The sequence below is a fragment of the Muscardinus avellanarius genome (assembly GCF_963383645.1).
Source record: "Muscardinus avellanarius genome assembly, chromosome: 2".
In the NCBI taxonomy this organism is placed as follows: domain Eukaryota; kingdom Metazoa; phylum Chordata; class Mammalia; order Rodentia; family Gliridae; genus Muscardinus; species Muscardinus avellanarius.
The window spans coordinates 192,060,229-192,086,940 of record NC_137787.1 but is presented as its reverse complement, the minus strand read 5'-3'; the positions used below and the strand labels follow the sequence as shown (position 1 = coordinate 192,086,940).

The window sequence follows — 26,712 nt, the reverse complement described above, 5'->3', positions numbered from 1 at the left end:
CTCATATAGTCATCTTCTCTGTAGGGAGAGCAACGAACGTTCATGGTCCTAGCACTTCCGAGAGACTCGTTAGCTCTCGTCACCATCTGCATAATGGTATCTTGTAGATGATGCTGTCTCTCCTATCCGGTTGTGATTTTTGCATCCTTTGACTAAAATACAAGTGACAGCAGCTGCATGAACCAGGGTCCTCAAAAGCACATTGTCCTTCTTGTACCAAAAGCGAAACACACTTCTCTGGCCATCTCGCCACAGAGAAACCAGATTTATCCTATATTTAGAATCTTGTGAGCCGGTAAAAGTCCCCAGTACCTGTCTTCTCCAAAGCCTCGCTGACTGCAATTCTGTTGTGAATTCATTCTTCTAGCTTTTTGGGAGTCACATCTTCTACTCCATCCTACCAGCCCTACCTTCAAAATCACGTCCCAAAAGAATTCTCAATAAAGTTACCTCTGGTCCCTTGGTTCTATTTGTCAATTTCATCCCCTTTTTTGTTTCTTCTCCCTTGCTTTCACAGGATTAGCACTTAACATATACTTTATGGATTTCATGTAACTGAACGTGTACAGAACTACAAGGCCTCACACAGGGCAGACACAAATGCTCACTCTCCCTTTACACAGGTGCCAAAATGACCCCTTCCACAACACACACACACACACACACATACACACACACACACACACACACACACACACACATACCACATGCTCACTCACTCACACTCAATTTCCAATACAATGGCTTGGTGGAAAAACCAAGGGGAAAAGGGATAACACTAGTGATACTGGGATAATACTTAGTTTCCCTCTTCTGCTTCTCTTTTTCTAGGCACTGGGAACATGGCAAGAAACTATCATAACTCGTGCTTTTTATTATTTTTCATGTCTAGCAAAATAGGTCAGGTCAACACTTCATTTAAAAGCCAAGATTTTCACCTTTTCACTTCTATTTTTTTTTTCAAATGTCAGTAATGAAGTCATGTAGGGACGTTGAATTTTAATCCTTAAATTACGGTTGAGCTAATTGAAAGGGTTTTGTGCAGGTCTTCATTTATTTCTCCCTTTCCCACTAATCCTTAATCCTGTGTGGGTACAGAGTGAGGAAACAGGAGATCTTACACAGGGCTCCGTGAGATAGTTTCAGTTGTGAATGTCTGTTCTGGCACTGTACTCTGAGAAGTGTGTGTTGTCCTAAATTGAGGCTTGCACAGACAAAATATACCACAGTTTAAATCGATTCAAATAGGCAATTTTAATGGACAAATGATAGGAAAAGTTCCATTTAAAATATCCCTTACTTCTACTAATATATAAGCAGACAACTGTGGCCCTAGTGACAATCTCTTAAGGGCCAGAAATGGCCTTTGGATGCATTTGGAACTCAGTAAGACAGAGCATCTGTGTGAGCACTGTAGCTTCGTGGGTCATGGGTCTCTGAATAGAACCGTGTCTATACAGCCCCGCCTAGAATTATAGGTTAAGCTCCTTTCAAAAGCCCAAAGTGAGCCAGGTGTGGTAGTGCAGACTTATAATCCCAGCATTTGGGAGGCTGAGACAGGAGGATCTCGGTTCGTGGACAGCTTCAGCTACTTAGTGAGGACCTTTGCAACTCAGTGAGAACAAAGATAAAAGAATAAAAGAACAGGGCTGGAGGTGTAGCTCAGAGGTAGAATGGCCCCTGGGTTCCAACCCCAGTACCGCAAAAAAAAAAAAAAAAAAAAAAAAATGGAGAAAAAAAGCCCAAGTGGTCTCTACTTCCCCAGGACAGTATATATTATTATTATAGCAGTAGTTTTCATATATACCAGAGCAAACATTGCTCCATAGGTGCTAAGGGGATGAACAGCTGGATGGTTAACAACCAAGGGAAGTGTGGTTAATGAAACAGATACAAAGTTTATGAAACAGATACAATGTTTTGGTCCTAATGTGTGGATTGGCTCAACACCCTGCCAATCTTAGCCAGTTTTGACTGATGGCAGCCAAGCCCTGATGCATCCCTGGTCAGCCACTCTTCAGCTCACATCTCTGCTTCTGGGATTAGCTATCAAATGTGGTGAAAAGGATGCTGGGATCCATGGCTACCGTGCAGTCGGCTGGGCCAGTGTCCATGTGATGGCTCAGGCTTCCAAGAACAGTGAGAGTAAGTCGTAACACAGGAGGGCTTTCTAAGTCGCTGTTTATTTTCCTTTGCTGTTATTGTCTCACTGACCAAAACAATCAACTCACTGAGTCCAGCTGATGTGGAGGATCCTGTGAAGAGGGAATGGATAGCGGGAGATGGATTCAACCCGAGATTCTTCTGCGCAGACTAAAGAAACTTGAAAATCAATGGCTTAGAACAATAATCAGTCCAGTTTAGCAGAAGTTCTCATTCACTAGACATGCAAATCTTCTTATCAAAAATCTAGTTTGTGTTGTCGGGTCAAGAGCAGGTGACTGCAGTATATTAAGAATAATATTTGTCAACTTGTAATTATCATCCAGTCTAACACTTAAAAGGTAAACTGAAAGTTATACTTATGTTGGGCTAGACATAAAAGGGTGTTCCAACACTTCACCTTCTTACAATTTTATATCTTTCTATTCCAAGAAAAAATGCAAAATCCTCTTGGTGTATGGCAGCAGGCAGGGAATTTGTGTTTATCATGGACTCCTGGTATTTCCTTTAGGAGTAACTTATGGATTCCTTTCTTTCCTGTCTCTCAAGAATAGACAGTTGTGTCCTGGCATGGTGGTGCACACTTGTTGTAATCCCAGTACTTGGGAGGCTGAGACAGAAGGGTCATAGGTTTGCCACCAGCCTCAGCTACTTAGTGAAGCCCTCTGCAACTTAGTGATATCCTATTTCAATATAAAGAATAATTTTTTTTTTTATTTTGGTGATGCAGGTATAGCTTGAAGGTAAAATGCCCTGGGTTCAATCCTCAGCACTGCCAAAAAAATAAAAATAAAAGGCAGACGGGAAATGTAGCGTCTCTAAGGATATTCATTGGTCTGTTTTCATTATTGATGCAAAAATAATTCTTTATATTGGACAGAATAATGCTGTATTATTGATTATAGAAGAAACTAATATCTAGATCTTTTCTAATTAAGGATGTTCCACTCCCAAATGGAAAATTTATTTCAGACCTTGTACATTTGGTCTTTTATATTATTATATTCTTGTATGTGTGTACATGGCTCATATGCAAGATAGTTTCTGAAAATTTCACCTTGTAATCACATTGTTCTCTAGACATGCTTATTTTGAAATCCAGACAGAATGCAACTTTTAGCTCAGAGGATGTTTTGCCAAGGTAGGACATTTTATTCATTCAAGTAAATTGAAAGAAATATTTTATTTCTGAGCTATTCTATTATCCTAATAATAATAGCCATTATCCTAATTTATGTTTATTGTAGCCTCTAAGGCTACAATGTTGAATATTTGTCTAGAGAATCCTTAGAATCTTTAAGGAACTATTTTTTAATTTTTTATTGGTGCATTATATTCATATATCATATTGGGATAAAAAAAAACTTGTGTGTACATACATGTACACATCACCGATTTAACCTCTACCCAATTCCTACCCTATTCCCTCCCCATCCCTCCTTCCATTGCTTAGTGGTTGACTTCGATATGTTTAAGTACGTTGTGTGTTTTAAAGAATTTGCTTCTTACCTCCTCTTATTCCCTCATTTAGGTTGTCTTGTTTGATCCTCTAAGGATTTCCGTTTTCATCTAGAGTTCCTCCTATGATCCATTTCTCCTTAGCTTTTGCATATTATTATCTCATTTCTCATTTCTCATTTCTCATATTATTATCTCATTTTTTATTTTTTGTGACTGACTAATCTCACTTAACATAATGTCCTCCAGTTCCATCCATTTCCCTGAAAATTATGTAATTGGGTTTTTTTAAATAGCTGAGTAAAATTCTATTGTGTACATATCCCACAGTTTGGTAATCCATTCATCTGTTGATGGACATCTTGGCTGGTTACATAGTTGGGCTATGGTGAATTGTGCATCTATGAACATATATATGCATGCATTAGTTTTGTGCTTTGGTTTCCAGTATTTTGGGTAGATACGCAGAAATAGTATTGCTAGATCATAAGGAAGGTTCATTCCCATTCTCCTGAGGATTCTCCATACTGTTTTCCAAAGTTGTTGCACTAATTTGCAATCCCACCAACAATATTTTAGAGTTCTCACTTCTCCACATCCTTGCCAGCATTTGTTGTTCTTTGTGTTTTGAATGATTGCCATTCTAGTTGAAGTTAGGTGAAATCTCAGGGTAGTTTTGATTTGCATCTCTCTGATTGCCAGTGTTGTTGAGCATTTCTTCATACATTTATTGGCCATTTGAATTTCTTCTTTTATGAAGTGTCTATTTAGTTCACTTGCCCATTTTGTTATTGGATGATTTGTTTTTTCAGTGTTGATCTTGTGTTCTCTGTATATTCTAGACATTAGTTCTCTATCGGAAGGGTAGGTGGCAAAAATATTCTTCCATTCTTTTGGCTCTCTGTTGAGGTTCTTGACAGTTTCCTTTGCTCAACAGAAGCTGTTCAGTTTCATGCAATCCCACATATTGATTCACCTTTTAATTTGTTGTTCCTTTGGGGTCTTGTTGAGAACGTGTTTATCTGTGCCTAGGGGTTGCAGTGTTGGGCCTATGCCCTCTTCAAGGAGATTCAACATCTCTGATTTGATTTTCAAGTTTTTGATCAATCTTGAGTTGACTCTTGTGCAGTCAATTCCAATTTTCTGCATATGGTTAACCAATTTTGCCAACACCATTCGTTGAACAGGCTTTTTTCCAGTGTATGTTTTTGGCCCCTTTGTCAAAAATCAATTGGCTGAAAGTGTATGGACTTGTTTCTGGGTCTTCTATTCTGCTCCACTGGTCTATATTTTTTACTTTTGCCAGTACCATGCTGTTCTTATTACAATGTGGCTTTGTAGTATAGTTTAAAGTCAGGTATTGTGATTCCTCCTGCATGGTTTTTGTTGCTGGCAACTCCTTAGGCTATTCTGGGCTGTTTGTTATTTCAAATAAATTTAAGGACTGATTTTTCTATGTCTGTGAGGAATGATCTTGGTAGTTTAGTGGGCATTGCGTTAAATCTGTAGATCACTTTTGGAAGCATGGCCATTTTAATGATATTTATTCTGCCAATCCATGAGCATGGAATATCTTTCCATCTTCTAAGGTCTTCTTTGATTTCTTTTTTCAATGTTTTATAATTTTCTTTGTAGACATCTTTTACTTCTTTGGTTAAGTTTTTTGTGTGTGTGTGTGTGGTACTGGGGTTCCTGGAAGCCCTTCTACCTCCGGGCTACACTCCCAGACCTATTTTTGCATTTTTATTTGGAAACAGGGTCTCCTAAGCCAGCGCGCGGGGCTAGCTTTGAACCTGCGCGATCCTCCTGTCTCTGCCTCCCAAGCGCGGGGATTACAAGCGTGCGCCACCACGCCCGGCTTTGGTTAAGTTTATTCCTAAGTATTTTATTTTTTTTAGTGGGAGATCCTCAGTAGAGTGTTTTCTGAATTTCTTTTTAAAGTGTACAGGAAAGCTTCTGATTTTTTGAGATTGATTTTGTATCTAGACACTTTCCTGAATGTGTTGATAAGTTCTATAATCCTTTTGGTAGAGTTTGTTGGGTTTTCTAAGTATAGTATCATGCCATCAGCAAATAGTGAAAGGTTGAGTTCTTCATTTTCTATTTGTACTCCTTTGATTTCCTTTTCTTGCCTTATTGCTCTGGTTAGAGTCTCTAGTACTATATTGAAGAGAAGTGGTTATAATGCACATCCTTGTCTCGTTCCTGTTTTTAGGGGGAATTCTTGAAGTTTTTCCCCATTTAATATGATGTTGGCAGTGGGCTTATTATATATTGCCTTTATGATGTTGAGATATGTTTCTTCTATTCCAATTCTCTGCAGTGTTTTTATCTTAAATGGATGGTGGATTTTATCAAATGCTGATTTTCAGTGTCTATTGAAATGATCATGTGATTTTTGTCTTTGATTCTGTTTATATAATGAATTACATGGATTGATTCTCATATGTTGAACCAGCCTTGCAACCCTGGGATAAACCCTACCTGGTCATGGTGTATTATTTTCTTAATGTGGTTTTGAATGCGTGTTGCTAGTATTTTGCTTAATAGTTTTGTATCCAAGTTCATCAGAGATATAGGCCTGTAGTTTTCCTTCCTTGAACTGTCTTTATTCGGTTTGGGAGTTAGTGTGATGTTGGCTTCATAGTATGTATTTGGGAGAGTCCTGGTTTTTTCTATTTCACAAATAGTTTGAGGAGTATTGGGGTTAGCTCTTCTATAAAGGTTTTATAGAATTCACTTGGGAAACCATCTGGTCCTGGGCTTTTCTTTGATGGTAAGCTCTTTATTGCCTGCTTCAATCTCTTTGATTATTATTGGTTGGTTTAAGTATTCTATATCTTCTTGACTCAGTTTAGGAAGGTTGTATTTATCTAGGAAATTGTCAATTTCCTCCAGATTTTTCATTTTGTTGGAGTATAGTTGTTCAAAGTAGTTTCTGATAATCCTCTGGATTTCTACACTGTCAGTAGTAATGTCTCCTTTTTCATCTCTTATTTTCATAATTTGGGTTTATTATCTCTATTTTTTAGTTAGGTTGGCTAGTGGTTTATCTATCTTGTTAATAATTTCCTGTCTTCTACTGACTTTGGGGTTTGATTGTTCCTGCTTTTCAAGGGCTTTGAGGTTTGTCATTAGGTTATTTATTTGAAGATTTTATTTTTTTCTTATGTGAGTACTCAGTGCTATAAATTTTCCTCTTAATACTGCCTTCAAAGTGTCCCAGAGGTTTTGGTATATTGTATCTGTCTTTTCATTTGTTTCTAGAAATTTCTTGATTTCACCTCTTATATTATCTATGACCCATTCTTCATTCAGAAGTGTGGTGTTCAGTCTCTACATGTTTATGTTGTTTCTCTGGGTCTTCTTATAGTTGATTTCTAGTTTCATTCCATTATGGTCTGAAATGACACAGGGAAGTATTTAACATTTTTAAATTTGCTAGTGCTCATTTTGTGTCCCAGGATGTGATCTGTTTTGGAGAAAGTTCTGTGAGCAGCTAAGAAAAATGTAAACTCCTCTGTAGTTGAATGAAATATTCTATATGTGTCCAACAGGTCCATTTGATTAATGGTGTTCTTTAGTTCTGAGGTATCTTTACTGCACTTTTGTCTGGAAGATCAGTCTAATGATGTGAGAGGTGTTTTGAAGTCTCCCAGTATTATTATATTGGGATTTATATGTGACTTAATGTCACAAAGAGTTTGATTTATGAAAGTAGCTGCACCTATGTTTGGGGCATAGATGTTGGTTATTGTTATTTCCTCTTGCTGGATTATTCCTTTTACCAGTAAAATATGACCTTCATTGTCTCTTCTAATAAGTTTGGGTTTGAAGTCTAACTTGTCTTTTATCATAGTCTTTTATCATATCCTGCTTGCCTTCGAGTTCTGTTAGCATGGAATACCTTGCTCCAGCTCTTTACCTTGAGTTTGTTCCTATCTTTACTTGTCAGGTGTGTGTTTTGTAAGCAGCAGATGGATAGATTCTGGTTTTTAATATATTTTGCCACCTTATGTCTTTTTATTGGGGAGTTGAGGGCATTTACATTTAGTGTGATTATTGAGAGATAATTTTTAAGTCCTAACATGTTAAGATTTTATTTCTGTTTGAGATACTGTTTATTCTTTTTTGTTTAGTTATCTGCTGGATGGAAACTCTTGTTTCTTTGGCCCTGGTGTGTATTACCTATTTTATCTTTGTAGTTTTGTTTAGTTGTCTGCTGGATGGAAAATCTTATTTCTTTGGTCCTGGTGTGTATTACCTATTTCTTCTTTGTAGTTAATCTCCTTGAGTATTTTCTCTAGCACTGGTTTTGAAGACATAAATTCCTTCAGTTTCTGTTTGTCATGGAAGCTTATTTCCCAATCTAATTTGATAGATAGTTTTGCTGGGTAGAAAATTTGGGGCTGGAAATTGTTTTCTTTCAGAGTTTGGAATATGTTACTCCAAGCCCTTCTGGCTTTCATGACTTGGTTTAGGAAGTCTGGAGTGATTCTCATTGGTTTGCCTCTGAATATCACTTGACCTTTTGTTTTTGTTGCCTTTAAGATTCTCTCCTTGGCTTCCACATTGGTCATTTTGACAATTATGTGGCATGGGGAACCTCTTCTCTGATCCTGTCTAAAGGGAGTTCTATAAGTTTCCTGGACCTGTGTATCAATCTCTTGCTCTATGTTTGGAAAATTTTCTATTACTTCCTTGAAGAGATTATTGATCCCTTTGACTTCACCTTCTTTTCCTTCCTGTATTTTAATTATTCTTAGGTTAGCTCTCATAAAATATGAGAAATATGAGCCCATATTTCTTCAATAGCAAATTCTTGCTGTTGGATTTTTTTCCTAAATTATAATCTATGCGTTCATTTTTGGAGTGATCATCTTCTAGGAGCAAGAATCTGTTCTCCATGTGGTCTAATCGATTGTTCATACTTTGAATTGAGGCCTTTACAACAATGATTGCATCCTTTATTTCTTTTAAACTCTCTCTAAATTATTTTTGAAGGTCCTGTATTTTTCTACAGTTATATCCCTGATTGATCTTCTGGAGATCTCTGAATTTCTCTGTTATCAGGTTCTGATGTTGTGGGGTTGTGGGCATTCATTGCTCCATTGTTATTCCTCTTTCCCATGATTTCAGAAGTTTATGCCTTCTCTGGCTTCTTCCCTGGGTCACTATAACTTCACTTAGGGCACTCTGGATCTCGAGTCTGTGGTAATCTCAGTCACCACTACTCCTTTACTGGGTTTTATCGCAAAGTCTCAGACCCAGGGATTTAATTGAGGCTGTGTGAGACCACGGGGGTACCAGGCTGGGTGTTTTCCCATGGGGAGAAGCGACTAGGGTGTGGTATCTCTGCCACTGCTACTCCTTCACTGGGTTGGACTGCAAAATCTCAAACCCAGGGAGATTATCAAAGCTACAAAAGTCCCTGGGGGAGCAGTATAGGGATTTTTCCTTTAGGGGCCGCAATCTCACTTACAGTTATTGAGTGCGCTGATCTGGAGCTTTTGCGGGTGCAGTGGACTGGCCACCACTTCTGGCAATATGGCACTGCTGCCACGCCCTCAGCAGGCCTGAGGCTGGCATATTTCTTTTCTGGTTTTGAGTTCTGGTCTGAGTCCCTTGAGAGCATGGTGAGCTTGGTCAGTGGGAGTTTTAGATGTTCTTTGCACTGACAAAACTGTTGAATTATACCCGAATGATCAGCAGCTGCTCATTTCAGCTCCTTGTTTACCTTTCTTCTCTGGAACCTGGTGGGTTGTTGAGTGTGCTGATCTGGAGCTTTTGCGGGTGTGGTGAACTTGCAGCCCCTGCTGGTAATATGGCGCTGCTGCCACGCCCTTGGCTGTGAGGCTGGCATATTTCTTTTCTGGTTTTGAGCTCCATTCTGAGTCCCTTTCTTCTCTGGAGCCTGGTGCTGTAAGGCAAGATGGCGCTGGCGTAGCTCTGCCACTGCATTGCGGGCTAGTTTCTTTTATTGTCTCTGGTTGTTCTTCTAGTCTTCTTTTTCTCTGTCCCTTGTATTTACAGTTTTTATTTCTCTGCAATTAGTGTGTTTTGGCTATGAAAAGCACTGATTCTGTGGCAATAGAGATCGATTGTTAGTGGGACTTGTAAATGCTGCTTTTCTCAGTCGCCATCTTTCCAGAAGTCCAGTCCCCTTAAGGAACTATTTTATAGAAAAAAAAATTACATGAGAAACTTAATAAAAAGAGCCGTTATGGGGTACTTAAATATTTATGCCAGTAAAATGAGAAAATTTTAGACTTTTTGAAAGCCTATAAATTTTCATGGTTCATTTTTTTTAAAGTTCCTAAGTTTTCATAGTCCATTTTCAAGATTACTTTTCTTTTTCCCTTGATTTCTCATGGTATACCTGGTAAGTATTTTCATTAGAAACTTATTGTATCTTTCCCTTTAAGGCTTTAGGATATTTTCTAATATGGCATTTATAAGGGTTATATATAGAATGCAAGAGGGTTATTATGGTCCAAACTCTATACTGAATAGTCTAATTTATATTCATGTTTCAAAATAGGAATATAGATATTATCACACCCATTTCCTATGTGAGAAAACTGTGTCACAGAAAGGTTAATTCACACTCAAAGTCAAGATTTAAACTCAGCCTGTCTTCAAATTTAACATTCTCATACACCAAGATAGTCTTACAATCTTCTGCAAGGAACAGATCATCTTCAGATTTTCAATATAGGCTTCACATTCTTCTACCTTCTCTTTAACCACAAAATCTTGGCAAGGAAACTGCTTCTCATTCATTTTGGCATATAGAATGCTGTTAAAAATGCATTTTGAGTGGTCAACATACGACAAGAGAAAATGTGCTTTGGTCCCCAAATATCTGAGATTGCTTTCTAATTATGTGAGCTTAGAAAATTACTCAATCTTCCCAAGCAGTCCATTTCTCCATATGAAAAAGGAAACAGCAAGGGTACCTATGTCGCATGATATTGAGGATTAAATCATGCTCTTATACCTGTATGTAAACTCTTGAAATGAAGGAAATGTGATGAAAAATCTTTTTGGTGTCAATTTTAGCCCTATCCACATTTTGCTTAGACTTTAGTCTCTAGAGAGTTTGTTTGCCTTTGATAGTAGTACTCAAACCTAATGGATAAAATGAACCTTTCTTGTTCTGCTTGAAGTTGGAATCAGTATTATTTTAGACCTATTGTCCCATTTAAGTTTCTGACACAGAGCAAGATGAAAACTGTAGTTGGTATGAGTTTTATACTTGTAGTCAAAAAATCAATAGTAGTCTCTACTGGCAAGTCACCTTGGTTAGAACGCTTTGGTCAGATAGATTTGTAACACTTGACACTCTTATACAATCATTTGTATAGATTATTTAAGCTAGTTCTGTCAAGATTACTGACAATTCTGTATAATTTTCTATTGCTACTATAACAAATTCCTACAAACTTAGTGACTTAAAACAGCACACATTTGTTGTCTTACTGTTCCACGGATCAGAATTCCACAATGGTTTTCACTGGAAAAAAAAATCGAGTTATCACTAAGACTAATTTATCTTCAGATATTCCAGAAAAAATCATTTCCTTGCTTTTTCCAGCCTCTAGAGCTTCTAGAATCCATTTGCATTCTTTGACTTTATGAAAATGACTATGTGATAATGTTTATAATACTCCCAGAGGGCTGAAAAACCAACATATGCACACACTTCTGTCTAACTGGTGTAGTTAATCCTTGCCCTTGGAGTTGGAGGGGGGGAATTGACATTCATTTTTGTGTTGGTGTGTTCTAACATAGTTCCATAATATATTAGTTCCAAATAATTATAGTATACTAATATATTATATTAATATATTAATATATAATTAATTAATATATATTAATATATTATATTGATGTATTGTATATTAATATATTATAATTATAATAATTATTAGTAATATATTAGTTCCAAATAATATATTAGTTCCATATAACATAGTTCCAAATAATATCCAGCCAGTATTTATTATATTCTATTTTTCCATTATGGTCTTTTAGAATCATGAAATTATGAAGTTGCAAATATTTTTATAGGTCATTCAGTGTATCCTCGTACTCAAGGAATATCATCTATAATAATTCTTCTCAAACTTGAATATGCACTCGAATTACCTGGGGGACATTATTAAGGATGCAGTAGGCTAGATGGAGCCTGAGGTCCTGCATCTCTAATAACCTCTCAGCATGCTAGTGGTCCAGAGACCACACTTTGAGCAACAAGGCTCTAGAGCATCCCTGACAGATTTGGCTGCCTTAGGGCTGATTCTATTATAGTCTCTTCCTTCAACTGTCACATACACAAATTAATAGTTCTTGGATCAAAACCAAACTAAAAACATATCCAGAACTTGTCTGATTTTTTTTAAAAAAGGTAAACTAAAATAACATTGCTATTGAAGAGAACTTTAAAAATTGAATGCATATGTAGGGTCTGAAATCCTATATTAAAAGTATATAAATATGAATATATGTGCACAGAGACATGTATACATAGATACATATCCATATATGTATGTATGCATCTGTATAGATGGATTATACATTTGTGCTAAATGATGCAATTTTGGAAACCTCATGTGATAAAATATTGTTGTGGCACTGAACCTAGTTTAACACTTTCCTTTACATTAATTTTTATTTAAAAATGAAGGCAAAACTTGGATGGCCCTGTAGATATAGGCATGAATCGGGATGCAGTATGGCCAATCCATTGGCATTATTGAAACTGAAAGCCAGTTTCAAACATTGGTTGAAACTAATTCAGTTCAAGTGGTCTCTATCTCTCGCTGTAGCCTTGGAGCTGTGGTTGCTGATTTTAATATTTAAATTTAGCTACTGCACATACTTATCACCTTAATTCTTATTTAATATTTGAAAGTTACTACTTTGGAGAAAGTCAGCTAAGCAATGGTGATTATAGCGTATCAAAATCCATTGTAAGTGATTATTTTAATGACTCTCTACCAACAGGGACACATAGACATTCAGACAAAACGCAACCTAATTATAATGACAGCACCAAAGTGAAGCTATGACAGCTACAAAACCAATTTTAAAGTTTCTTTGACAGCCGTGGCTAAAAGCTTTGTTTGGACCTTTCAGTAATAACAGTTTACTTAAGACATAAATCCACAACTAAGGAAAATAGAAAGGGAACGTTGTGGCGTTCCTGTCATGCAGATAAAATGGAAATCAGCTGAAGTGTTTTTAATAGAACATTATGTTGAAGAGTATAGAGAAGGAATAATAGTTATGGAATTTAACTCTCACAATGCAGAGAAAGACTAAATAAAAATGAAAATTCTAATGAGAAGGGAAACTTGCCAACTGCTTTGCGTATCTATGTTACAAAGGTCAGTAGTTCTTATAAATAAATTGATGTGCATATAGCCATGGTGATTGGCAGTTCTGGAATTTGATTTTGTATTACCTATAAAATAAAATCCAAGGTAAATGACTAGAAGAACACATCAATAACTTGTGACATGAAGACTTACTAAAAATCTGCTTTTCCAATGCTTCTGATAACTCTCACATTATTAGACCCCTTTTTGTTTTTTTATTTATCTCCCTTGATTCTGGAATCACTCAAATGTGCAATAAAATTAATTCTTGGACCTTGAGCGATTAATTTCTTATTCCTGATTTAAAAAGTACCTGATTTTCAGAATTGCATTTATTTCTCCTGTCAGCCTTTATACAACATATGTAATGGGCAAACTTTGTCCAAAGCAATTTACAAGTTAACTCATTAAAAATAATGACCCTCCGGAGGAAACACTGCTGTGTGTCCACTATACTGATAGAAAACTGAGGTTAGGAGAAGCTTAAGTAACTTGCCCAGGGGCACAGTGCCAGCAAGTAGTGGAGTTTCAGCTCCAGGTAACTGGGCTGCAGGGTAATGAAGACTCGGGATATCTGTAGAGGTCTACAGACAGTGGAGGTGCTCGGGGAACATGGTCCTTTTCCTATTATCACACTCCCTGGCTGATTTCTTTTAGTTACCCTCTTTTCATTGCAAAGACTGAGGAATTTTCAGATCAGATCAAAGGGCCAGTGTCCACGAGTAAGGGGAAGAAACGAGGCCCCAGGAAGGTGATCCATACATGGCAGGCAGCACTGGTCCTGCGAAGGGATGGGCTTCGTGGTCTGTTGCAGATGCTCAGCTGCTTCTCGCGGCCAGCTTCTTTCTCCTCCCTCTGCTGTCCACAGCCTTCAGCCTCTACTCTCTCCATTTGGATATCCTCTACCTAACAACAAGAAAAAAAATCTCAGAATTCCTTTAAACAAAGGATTATGGAGCCTGGTTCTGCTGTTACATGGTATATGATCTGGGGCAAATTAGTTAAGTTCTCTGAACTCTATGTAAAATTGTCAAGTTCTCTATCATACCATATAGGGCTATGGTAGAGATCAGAAGAGATTAAAATAAATAACAATATACATACAAAATGTATGAAACACGGTAAGCATTCAACATATGGCTGCCATTATAACAATATTTACTTTTAGTTGTTTATAAAATATTTTATTAGAGCATTGAAATTATGCATCATAGTGAGATAGAAAGTGATATAAACACACACCCAACTTGGGTGCTTCCCTTCTGATCCCACCACACTGCCCTCTGCCTGTACATATTAGTGAGATGGATACTGACACCTTCACGTATGAACATATCATTGTTTGAGCTGTTCCCGTCATCAGTTCTTTTACCCCTCTTCCCCTCCCTCCCTCATCCCCTCCACTATTCTACTGGTCTCTCTCCTCAATTATCTAAAGTACCTTTTGTTTCCTTATTTTCTTCCTAGCTTCCACATAAGAGAGAATAGTATTTATTTTTAAATGCTTTAGTTAACTCCATCTCAATGTAGGTGTTAGTCTTGGACCAGACTTGAGTCTAAATCCTTGGATCGACCTTCAATACTTATGCAAATAGTAGGAAAGTTAGCTTTTCTGAGCTTCAGTTTTCTTGTTTTCTTATCCATAAATTTGGAATAATTTTCTAGGACAGTTATGAATATTAAATGAGTTAATACATAAGAATTACCTAGAATAGCTTCAAATACTCTAAGTACAATATTGACACCAGACATTATTAGTATAGTATAATTTTCAACAAATATTTTAGAGTAATGAGCAAAATATAAGTAAACCTCAGATTTCTTCTATTTTTCCAGTTTTGTGACCACATCTAAGATGTTCCCACCTTGAGTCATGCTCTCTCTCTTAACACTGAATAAAATCATATTTGTTTAGCAGTAGCAGCTTTTGAAAATGATGTTCCCATATAGTCAGAATTCAGGATAAAAACTCCTTAACTGGCCAATGAGAATTAGAGTGCAAGATATACACAAATTAAATGAAATATCTTTTCCACTTTTGACGGAAGGCCTCTGGAACTCTCTCCCCAGTCATGTTTTAGCTGCATGAGGAAAAAGATGCCTTCAGTCACACTATTCAGCAGAAAGGCACACGGGTCACGGTGTCCTGGAAGCCCTGTTAGTGGCTCATCCCAGAGCTGTCCCCCCAGGTCTCAGCACACAGATGACACTTACATCCTGAGGCTGGTTTCTTTGTTAAGAGTTTATCTGCTTTGCTTCCTCAGAAAATGATGCGGTCATCAGTTTTCCACATGTTCATCCTGAGCATGGTGACCGTGGACGTGATCGTGGCAGCCAGCAACTACTACAAAGGGGAAAACTTCAGAAGTCAATATGACGAGTTCTACCTGGCAGAGGTAAGGAGCCCGCGGCACACACCGCTGGCCAAGGCACAGGCGAACCTCAGACGGTGCCTTGTGGGAATATGGAAATTAATTACTTGCTGGGTTCCAACGCTGATTTAGCTCTGCTCCTCAAAGTGACTCCTCTGGCCACTGTGCTCTCCCGTCACCATGAGCCTGAGCAGTGTTCACTCTGGGTTGTCGCGTTGCCAAGGTAACCCTCTTCCCTGGGCGTTACTTCCTCATCTTCCTGTTTGTCTAGACACTTCTTCATTTTCGGTCCCTTTCTCACTTTGTTTTAGCCTACTTCCTACTAAGGTAAGCGAGCACAGGAGGTTTTAATTAGGCAAGCCTGCTTAACAGCACCAAGGAGGCTGGAGGGAAAATTTAAAGTAACATCATAATAACAGCACTAGAAATGGAGGTGTTACACCCTGTGTTAGAGATACAGTCACCACAAAGAAATGATGGATGTTTGAGGTGACTGAGCTTCTAATGACCCTGATCTGATCATTATACAATTCCATGTATCATAACATCACGATACCCCATACATTTGCATCATTACTATGTGTCAATTAAAAAAGAAAAGATGCCAAATTAGTGGCAGGTAGGTTTAGTGATTAAATAAACTCTAATATCTGGCATACCCTATTAAAGATTTGTGAGTCGGGCGTGGTGGCGCACGCTTGTAATCCCCACACTTGGGAGGCTGAGACAGGAGGATTGCACAGGTTCGAAGCCAGCCTCAGCTACTTAGCGAGGCTCTCAGCAACTGTTTCCAAATAAAATATAAAAATAGGTCTGGGAGTATAGCCCGAAGTTAGAAGAGCCCCTGGGTTCCATCCCCAGTACCACAAAACAAAAATAATTTGTAATAGGGATTAGTATTGATTGAATAACCTTGTTAATATTCTGTTCTTAATATTTTGTATGGTTCTAGAGATTAAACCCAGGGGCATTTTACCTCTGAGCTATACCCCTATCCCTATTTTTTTTTAATTTGGAAATAGGCTTTGACTGAATTACTAAGAGCCTCTCCAAGTTGCTGAGGTTGGCTTCAAACATGCAATTCTCCTATCTCAGTCTCCTAAGTACTGGAATTAGAGGTGTGTGCCACCATGGCCAGCTTGATTCATAAATATTTTTTATCAATTTCCAAATGTTACTAATATTTTTTATTTTAAAAAATCTGAAAATTAAATATTTATATATTTGTGGAAAAACTGATTGACGTATAGAAACCCATTCATCACATAAAGGAGATATACAAAAATAGCTGTACAGCACTGTAAGAAATTCCATCCTAATACTCAGGAGACTGAAACAGGAAGATCACAGGCTAATGGCTAGCCTCAGCAACTTAGCAAGAATAACTTAGTGAAACTTCATTTTAAAAGAAAAAATAAGCTGGGCATGGTGGCTCACACTTGTAATCCCAGCATTCGGGAGGCTGAGACTGGAGGATCGCGGTTTGCGGACAGCCTCAGCTACTTAGTGAGGCCCTCTGCAACTTAGTGAGACCCTGTCTCAAGTTAAAAGGAATAAAAAATTGGGCAAGGGGTGTAGCTCGGAGGTACAATACCCCTAGGTTCCATCCCCAGAGCCGCCAAGGAACTGTTGAAACCAGGAAGTTGGCCGCATCTTCGCCTGGACATTGAAGTCAGAATAGGGTCAGTCCTTATCCTAGAAAGGAGAGCGTAGTCATGACCAAGTCAGAGGTGTATGAGTGACTGATGGAGATCTGAGCAGAGGGCAGTGATGACAGGGAGTAGTAGCAGAGGATTTAACCTGGTGCGGTATCTCTCAAAGAATGTCAAGGATAATACCTGGGGATTTCTTTCTTGTTCACATATCATATTCCCTGAGACATGGCGGCATGAACATCTTTTCCTGGGAGGGGGTACAGGGGGAATCCATTTATGCATTTGGGAAAGAAACAGTGGAGGCAATAATGCAGGAAGCAGATTCTATGAACAGAATTTCTTCATAGAAACTTCTCAAACACAGAAGGAAAGACTCAAAGGTTAGTTTATGGCTCTGAGTTGAGAGGAGTGGGAAAATGAACTGAGAGAGAGATGGCCCAAGAAAATTAAAATCAGAGGCCCAAAAACTCAAGGACAAAAATACCACGGAATTAAGACAGAGATGGCCACAGGTGACGAGGATTGTACTAATCTCTCTGGAAGGAGCCACCTGTATCTGCTTTCAAGAGGGTCTGTGTCAACATAACCATTGGAGCCAGTCCAGGGTAGGCCTTGGTCATACCAAAACACTCTAGTAGAAGAATTGATGTGGCCATCTACACTTGGAAGAAAAAATAATGGAATCCTTCAGGGAACTTTATCTAATTTTTACATACAAAATTGATTTCTTTGTTAGTATGTTTATGTATGTTAGATGGTTTATCATAATATAGGAAAGGCTAATAAAATGTCAAATAATTTCTATTTTATCATCCCCCGCTTGTTATCCAAGTGCATTGGTAGAGTCCAGGGGTAACTGACAAATCTTTGTTATTTTCGGTATAATATTAAAAATAAAAACAACAGAGAAACAGAGTTTAATTGTACAATCTAGTAAACATTATGTGTTCATAATTGTTGCTTCCTTTTTAAAACACTAAAAAAGGTTTGACTTAGCCAGCATTTGGGAGGCTGAGACAGGAAGATCATGGTTTGTGGACAGCCTCAGCTACTAGTTAGTGAGGCCCTTTGCAATTCAGTGAGACTCTGTTTCAAAATAGAAAAATAAAAAATAGGGCTGGGGGTGTAGCTCGGATACAGAAAGAATTTCCCCTGGTTCTATCTCTGGTAACACAATAAAGGGGAAAAAATATTTGACTTTAATAAACTGGTACTAGGAAAGTTCTAGAGATCTACTTTATAACATAATGTCCATGGCTAACTACATGGTATTGTGTATGTGAAATTTTCTAGGTATATCTATGTTAAGTCATCTTAAGTTTTCTTACCACACAGGATAATGATTATAATGAGGAGAAGGAGGAGGAAGGGAAGAGGAAGAGGAGGACGAGGAAGAGGAGGAGGAGGAGGATGGTGGTAGTTTTGATATAATAAAGGAGGCAGGAAGAAGCTTTGGGAGGGGAAGTATATGTCTGTGGTATTGATGGTGATGGCTTCATGGGCTTATGTTTACTTCCAAACTCACCAAAACTAACAGAAATGCAGATTTTTGCATGAAAATTATACCTCTATGGAGGCTAATAAGTAAATAGATTAAGCAACCAACTCTTTGAAGTCTTGGAAAGAAAATAAATAAAATAAGGGTTAGTAATTTACTTCACTTAACCCCATAGACATGTGAACCAGTTAAGCATTCCAAATCTGTCCCACCAGATGGACTGACTTTGGGTGCTTGAATTTCTTTCAAAGTATGGCTACTCTGTATTCAGATTACATTGCCACTTCTCTTTGAATAAGAAACTTAAAAGTAAATCAAAGTGATTTGTTTTAAATGAATGTAAATAGTGATTTTAATGAAACTTACTTTTTAGGAAAATGCTACCTTTTTAAAAAAAATTCTTAAAATGGCTTCAATTTAAGCCAGATGTCAGCACTGTCCTGAAGAATGAGATAGGAAGTATTTTAGGCTTTGAGACTATGTGCTCTCTTATCTCCACTCAGTCAATGTTGTACAACATGAGTGTGATCTCAGAATGCTTGTGTCCCAGTAAAACTTGATTGACAAAAATAAGCTGTGAGCTGGGTCTTGGTTTAAGCTATAGAAGCAGAGGACACTGCGACCAACATTTTCCTGTGTTAAATACAAATACACTAATATTAACAACAACAATAATAGCTACCATTTTTTCGAGGGCCTATTATATGCCAAGTGCTTCGAAAGAGTTCATTATCTCATTTAATCCTCAACACAGCTATAATGACAGCAATTCAAATTTATGGACTATAATGGTGTAGTACTTAAGGCAATTGTGTTATATAATATTTTCAAAAGCTTATTTTTAAAATAGATTACAAAGGCCATGAGCTTTTAGAAATGTAATTTCTTTAAGTTTCTACTTTTCCTGAATACATTACTTAGAAAATCCAAAATAAACCACTCTGTCCAATAGGAGTCAACTCATAGTCTAAAAAGATATTGTTAAAGAATATAAATTGAGCTGTTTAGCTTTTGTTGTGAAGCTAGGGACTTGTTTTGTTCCTTTGGATTAATCAACCTAAATTTAGAGTTAGTTAAAAAACAGAAAAATATTTTATGCTATAAACTATGAATAAATAAAAATTAGACAGAATTTTAAAGGATTTGCATCTGTATCTAAAAGAACATATTATTAGTTCACATGAAATCATGTTCTCATAATAAACATAATTATATCTTTTTTTCTTTCTTCAGCCACAACTAATAGGATTATGATGGACCGCTTCATTGATGTTCTCTCGTTTTATTTAAAAAAAATTTTTTTTTCAATTTCTAGGAGAGTTCCTTGACTTAACCTTCCCACCATTTCATTGAAATTTCTATTTCTATGTTGGTTAATGTATTTTATTTTTATTTTTTAAATGTTTTATTGGTGCACTGTATTCATACATCATAGTGGGATACAAACTTTTGTAGACATACATGCACACATTGCCCAGTCAGCCCCCACCCGATCCCCACCCCATTCTCTCCCTATCCCTCCTTCCCATGCTTGGCTTAGTGGTTGACATCTAGTATTATAGCAATTTATCCAAAATTAAAAATGATAATCTCACATAACAGTTTCATTTGTCTGATACCAAGCTTTTGATAACTTAAAGATAACATTTCAATATTTCTTTTTGCTTTCTTTCTTACCAGAGAATATTTTTTTTCTTTTTTTTTAGGTGAAACTATCATATATTTATATACTTATTTTTCAGAAAAAAATCTATCCTAATATAGAATATGGACTCTAGATACCCAAAAAGATCTCAAAAAAGAACAAAGCTAGAAGATATATATTTTCTGACTTCAAACCATATAAAACTACAATAATTGAAACAGTGTAGTACTGTTCTAAAGGCAGATATATAAACCATTGGAGTTAAATAAAAGCCTAGAGCTAAATTCTTTCATATATTGTCAAGTTATTTTTGACAAGGTTTCCACGAACATTTGGTGGGGGAAATAATAATCTTTTAACTAAATATTGTTGAAAAATAATAATTACATGAAAAAGAATAAAATTGGACCCTTACCTAACACCATATACAAATATTAACTCGAAATAGATAAAAGACCTAAATATAAATCTTAAGACTATAAACTTTTAGAAGAAAATCTTGGTCATAAAACCTCACAACATTGAAATTGGCAGTGATTTCTTGGATATGATTTCAATGGCACAGGCAACAGAAGAGTATACAAACTTCCTAAAAAATAAAAAAATATTGTATATCCAAAGACAATGTAAACAGAGTTAAAAGTTACTAATAGAATTGGATAAAATATTTCTAAATGCTTTATCTGAAGGTATATTAATACTCCAACTAGAATTCCTAAAAATTAACAACAATAAAAGCAAACAATACAATTTAGAGATAGGTAAAAGACTAACATAAGTAATGAATCTCCACAGATAACTAATCTTAGTTGTCTATTGGATGGAAAATCTTGTTTCTCTGGTTCTTGTGTGTTACCTATTTCTTCTTTGTAGTTAATCTCTTTGAGTATTTTCTCTAGTGCTGGTTTTGAAGACATAAATTCCTTCAGTTTCTGTTTGTCATGGAAGCTTCTTATTTTTCCATCTAATTTGATAGAAAGTTTTGCTGGGTAGGAAATTTTTGGCTGGAAGTTGTTTTCTTTCAGAGTTTGGAATATGTTACTCCAAGCCCTTGTGGCTCTCATGACTTGGTTTGGGAAGTCTGGAGTGATTCTAATTGGTTTGCCTCTGAATGTTACTTGGCCCTTCGTTTTTGTTGCCTTTAAGATTCTCTGCTTGGCTTCCACATTGGTCATTTTGACAATTATGTGGCGTGGGGATCCTCTTCTCTGATCCTGTCTAAAGGGAGTTCTATAAGTTTCCTGGACCTGTATATTGACCTCTTGCTCTTTGTTTGGAAAATTTTCTGCTATTACTTCCTTGAAGAGATTGTTGATCCCTTTGGTTTCACCTTCTTTTCCCTCCTCTATTCCAATTATTCTTAGGTTAGCTCTCTTAAAATGGGCCCATATTTCTTCAATGTCAGATTCCTACTGTCGGATATTTTTTTCTAGATTAGAAACTATGCATTCATTTTTGGATTGATCATGTTCTAAGAGCGAGATTCTATTCTTCATGTGGTCTAATCGGTTGTTTGTGCTTTGAATTGAGGCCTTTACTTCATTAATTGCATCCTTTATCTCTTTTTGGCTCTCTCTGAATTCTTTTCGAAACACCTCTATTATTTCTACAGTTATTTTCCTGATTTGATCTTCTAGAAATCTCTGAATTTCTGTTTTATCGGGTTCTGATGTTGTGGGGTTGTGGGCATTCATTGCTCCATTGTTATTCCTCTTTCCCATGATTTTGGAAGGTTGTGCCTTCTCTGGGTTCTTCCCTTGGGTCACTATGACTTCACTTAAGGTGCTCTGGATCTCGAGTCTGTGGTATCTCAGACCCCACTACTCCTTTACTGGGTTGTATCACAGAGTCTCAGACCCAGGGAGTCGATAGAGGCTGCTTTAGATTTTGGGGGGTGCCAGGTTGGGTGTTCTCCTATGGTGTGATATCTCTGCCACCGCCACTCCCCCACTGGGTCAAGTCCCTGGGAGTGCAGTACTGGGATTTCTCCTCTGGGGCCCACAATTTGACTCACTGTTGTTGAATACGCAGATCGAGCTGTAGTGGACTCGGTGAATTTGCTGCTGCTGCTGCCGGTGGCAATATGGCGCTGCTGCCACACCCTCGGCCGTGAGGCTGGCGTATTTGTTCTCTGTTTTTGAGCTCTGCTCTGAGTCCCTGCAGCGTGTGCTGAGCTCAGCCACTGGGAGCTTTAGATGCTCCCTGTGCCGAAAAATCCTGCCCGGCTGTTCCGCAGCCACTCACCTCGGCTCACTGTAGCCGTCCGGTGAACACGCTGCTGCCGCCGGCAGTAAGGCACTGCTGCTGCGTCCTCGGGCGTGAGGCCAGTGTATCTCGTCTGTGGCTCTGAGCTTTGTTCTGAGTCCCCTTCCTCTCTGGAGTCTGGTGATTTTTTTGTTTCTCTGGTGATGGTGTTTTCTGGCTATGAAAGGTGCTGATTTTGTGGTAATGGAGATTAGTTGTTAGCGGGGCTATTAAGCCCCGCTTTTCTCGGTCCATAATTATATCTTAATAATGTACCAGGTACTCTGTGCATGTGTGTGTCCGGCACACAGAACTTCAATATGACATATGCTTACAACAATGCACCAATAAAAGTGTTTTTAAAATACAAAAAAATAAAATATATACTCTTACTTTTTAATTTCAATATTATCTAGACAATGTTTTCTTCTCTATTAGTGTATAAAAGCATATAATCCTATCTTGTATCCATTAGACTGTACATGTAACAAAAACATATTGGCATAATTCAGAGTTAGATAAAGGAAAATAATGATTTAACAAAATCCCTCTTTGAAGGAAATCTTGACAAACTGAGGGGAAGCAAGCAGTCCTATCAGGAAGGCCATTTAATTCCCCAAAGTCAGCTGTATTTACCCTGCTAGCTTTGCCCCCAGTTAAATTCTCTAGTTTCCTCTGGATGCACCTCTGAGGCCAGCCCTCTTTATGAGAATCAACAGTTCTGGTTTACTAATGAAGCCAGAGAGAAGAAAGAAGATAGACTCTCTGCTGCAAGCTCCACGTCTTATTAACTAAAACTCCCCACTAAGAGATGCCCATTCTCCCAAGTCTGTCTTTCCTTCTCGCTCCACCTTCATGTCTCCCGAGCTTGTCACCCAGCTAAACAGCAATTCCACTCCACCCCAGAACTGCATTCACCACTGCTCCTCCTTATTCAACAAACCCTGCTATGTGGAGGATCCAAATCCTTCAGCAAGTAAAATAGTCACGATCCAGTTAGCCCTGTTAGCGCTCCACACTAAGCATTTATTCCAACATACAGTCTCCTTGAAAACTTTCATATTAATATTAAATTCACCCCATTTCAGTTATTGAGAGAGGAAGGTATACCTAATGTGCTTTTCCATGCGCCTATCATTATTGGTAACAGGAAATCCAAAATGAATAAAGTGAAGAATAGCCATAAATTGTAACTCCAGGAACTAATCTCAGTTCTTGTGAACTGTACTTCCCTGGGGATCTTGAGATTATCTGTGATCATCTTAGATGAGGATGATACCTAAAATTTATAGGAATTAAGTGATTTACCCCCAAAATTCAGTGAATCTAGAAGAAACTAGAGAGGATGATTCCCAAGTCAGTATTCATCTTAACACATCACATCCACACAGACAGTTTAGGTATCAGTTCCATGATCACAATACATCTAAAAACAATTGTCTGCTGCAGCAGAGAACTAAAGGTTTATTGCATTGATTTGTCAGAGGTCGTGAGTCATAATCCACCAATGACCCTGGTTCTTTGAGAAAAACTGTAAATAGAATTAATGACTTTAAAAGGGATTATTGGGCCGGGCGTGGTGGCGCATGCTTGTAATCCCTGCGCTTGGGAGGCAGAGGCAGGAGGATCACACAGGTTCGAAGCCAGCCGCGCGCGCTGGCTTAGGAGCCCCTGTTTCCAAATAAAAAGTGTAAAAATAGGTCTGGGAGTGTAGCCTGGAGGTAGAAGGGCTTCCAGGAACCCCAGTACCACCAAAAAAATAAAAAATAAAAGGGATTATTGGTCAATAAAAAAAGATGTTAGGACTAAATCATATATGGATAAGCATAAGGAAGGGTAGATTTGTTCATGTCCAGTACCTAGGGTATCAGATGTAATCATTAGATTTTATTTACTTCATAAGGCTATTTTTTCCAGGATCCTTTTTGCTATAGGTCTCTTTTTATTATCATTTTTAATTTGAAGTTTCTAAGTCTTAGAAATAGCTGGGACTTTTATTTATTTGTTTGCTTTTTCTTTATTATCAAGCATTTCATAAACTTCGTACCTAAAGAGAATGATATAACCAACGTTCCTCTATGTACCACCCAGCTTTTTCAAAAATTAAGATTTCCTGTTTGGTTCAGATTAAAAGAAAACATTACAACTCGAGTAGACGTTCCCTGTGCACCCCTTCTTGATCTTATTTTTCTTCCTAATCTACAGAGAACCAGATTGTTCATCCCAATGTATCTCTTACAGCAAAGTACCCTCATTCTGCTTGGTTTTCTTTTTTACTCATCATTATGTTTTAGCAAAATATTCTAGTTGATATAGGCAGTGTTGATTCATTTGTTTGTGTATAACGGCAATGGAGCTGTCAACTGCTTCCAACCTTGTGCTGTTAAAAATAATGTGTCAGTAAACATTCCTATGATTTTGACTTTTTATACCACATTCAGGACAGTGGTTTTCCTAGAGCCTATATCTAGATTTAAAATTGCTAGATTGTTGGATATGGTCACATTCAACTTTGCTAGACACTGGTACATTACACCATATAGTGCTTATACTGATGCATATTCCTACCAAAATATATGACCAGCACCACTTCCTGCTAGCTTCTTATGTACATTCAAGATTTTCAATTTCATGTTAATCTGACATATGAAAGCATTATAATTTAATACACATTATCTCTATCTACCATAGAGATTTGACCTTTTTATATCTATGGGTCCTGGGTTTCCTCTCTATGAAATCACCTGTTTGAGTTGGACCCTAATTGTTTTTCAGTCATCTGGTGATAGACAGTGGAAATCTTCTCCCAGCCTGCAGTTTGCCTTTTAACTTTTTTTGAGGGGCTGACTTTTCTTCCATACAAGTCACTTTAAATATTGTAAAATTTCATCAGCCTGTAAGTTTTGGCATGGTGTTGTGTCTCTTCTACACCAGAGTAATTAGAGATGTTCTGTATTCAAATCCCAAAGTTTTATGTTGCACATTTGGCATTTTAGTTTCCAATACATTTGGGATGAGACGAGAAGTAAATTTCCCCCCATCTATGGGCATTTATCCTTTTAGATGCATGAAAAGTCCACCTTTCTCTCACATCCACAGAGTCACCTCTGTCCTCTAGCAGGCTGATCCATATGCATGATTCTGCCTCTGGACACCTCTGTTTGTGTGTCCATGTGTCTAAGCTTTAGCTGATAAGACCTTATCAATACGGTCCCTAGTCATAAGCCTTGATATCTCTTAGGACAAGCTCACCAACGATGCTATTCTTTTTCAGCTTTTTCTTATCTGTCCTTGCCTTTGCTATTCTTGCTCTACATTATGGAAATTTAACCAGCTTTACTAATGAGACTTAAATGATGTTTATGACATCTCTATTCCATTTTTCAGATCTTCTTTAAATTAATTTTTATTATGTGTGCAAATACTGCTTTGCAATTTTCTCCAGAGGGCTTTCATACTTTTTGTTAAATATCCCTAAATGTCTTATAATTTCTTTTATGAATGAAACATTTTCAATTAAATTGATATTGTTTGTGATGTAAGCATGGTAATGATTTTTTTGTTGATCCCATATGCAGAAAATTACTTTAATTTGTTTTAATTTGTCTGTAGATTTGCTTTGAATTTCTATGTAGATAATCATATCATCTGAAACTTAGGAGATTTTTGCCTCTCATTTTCTAATTCTTATCTCTCTAATTATTTCTTCTTTTGTTATCCTGACTTGGGTCTCTAATAAAATGTTGAAAGGAAGCAGTGATAGTGGATACTTTTTCCTTGTTTCTTTGGACATGAGTTTTATTATTAATGCTGTTTGCAGGTTTTTGCAGATGTCTTTTATCATACTAATAAAGTTCACTTGTATTCCCAGATTGCTAAAAGCTTTACTTAAGAGTTGCTTTTTATCCAGCATTCTTCTATATCTATTGAGCTAACTATACAGTTTTCTTCTTTAATTTCTTAGTGCAGTATTTTAGAGTAATAGATTTTCTGATGCTGACCTATTTTAGATTCCTGAGACCCTTGATTTTGTAGCATTATTTTTAGCATCCCACTCCAATATGCTACCATTGTATTTAGGACTTTTGCATCTCCATTCATAAAGATGATTGTTCTGTGATTTTCTTCTTCTTTCATGTTGTTAGTCTGGTTTTGTAAGGAAAATTATACTTCCTTTCTAAAATAAGAAAGGTAAGTTTTCTTCTTTTTCTCTTCTATAAAAGAGACTGAATAAAGTTCCTCTGGAACACCATCTGGGTATGGTGTTTGCAGTGGGGTCCCTGGTGGAGGGAAG

General features: G+C 37.3%; 1 protein-coding gene across 1 annotated transcript in view; it reads left to right on the top strand.

The window, feature by feature from the left end:
- The window catches only part of NALCN (sodium leak channel, non-selective), a gene marked incomplete at both ends in the record, with an annotated part of 325,849 nt that overhangs the window by 115,774 nt on the left and 183,363 nt on the right, over positions 1-26,712 (top strand). The window contains 1 exon segment of the mRNA XM_080690305.1: positions 15,269-15,400. Coding sequence (XP_080546431.1) covers positions 15,269-15,400 — 132 coding nt within the window.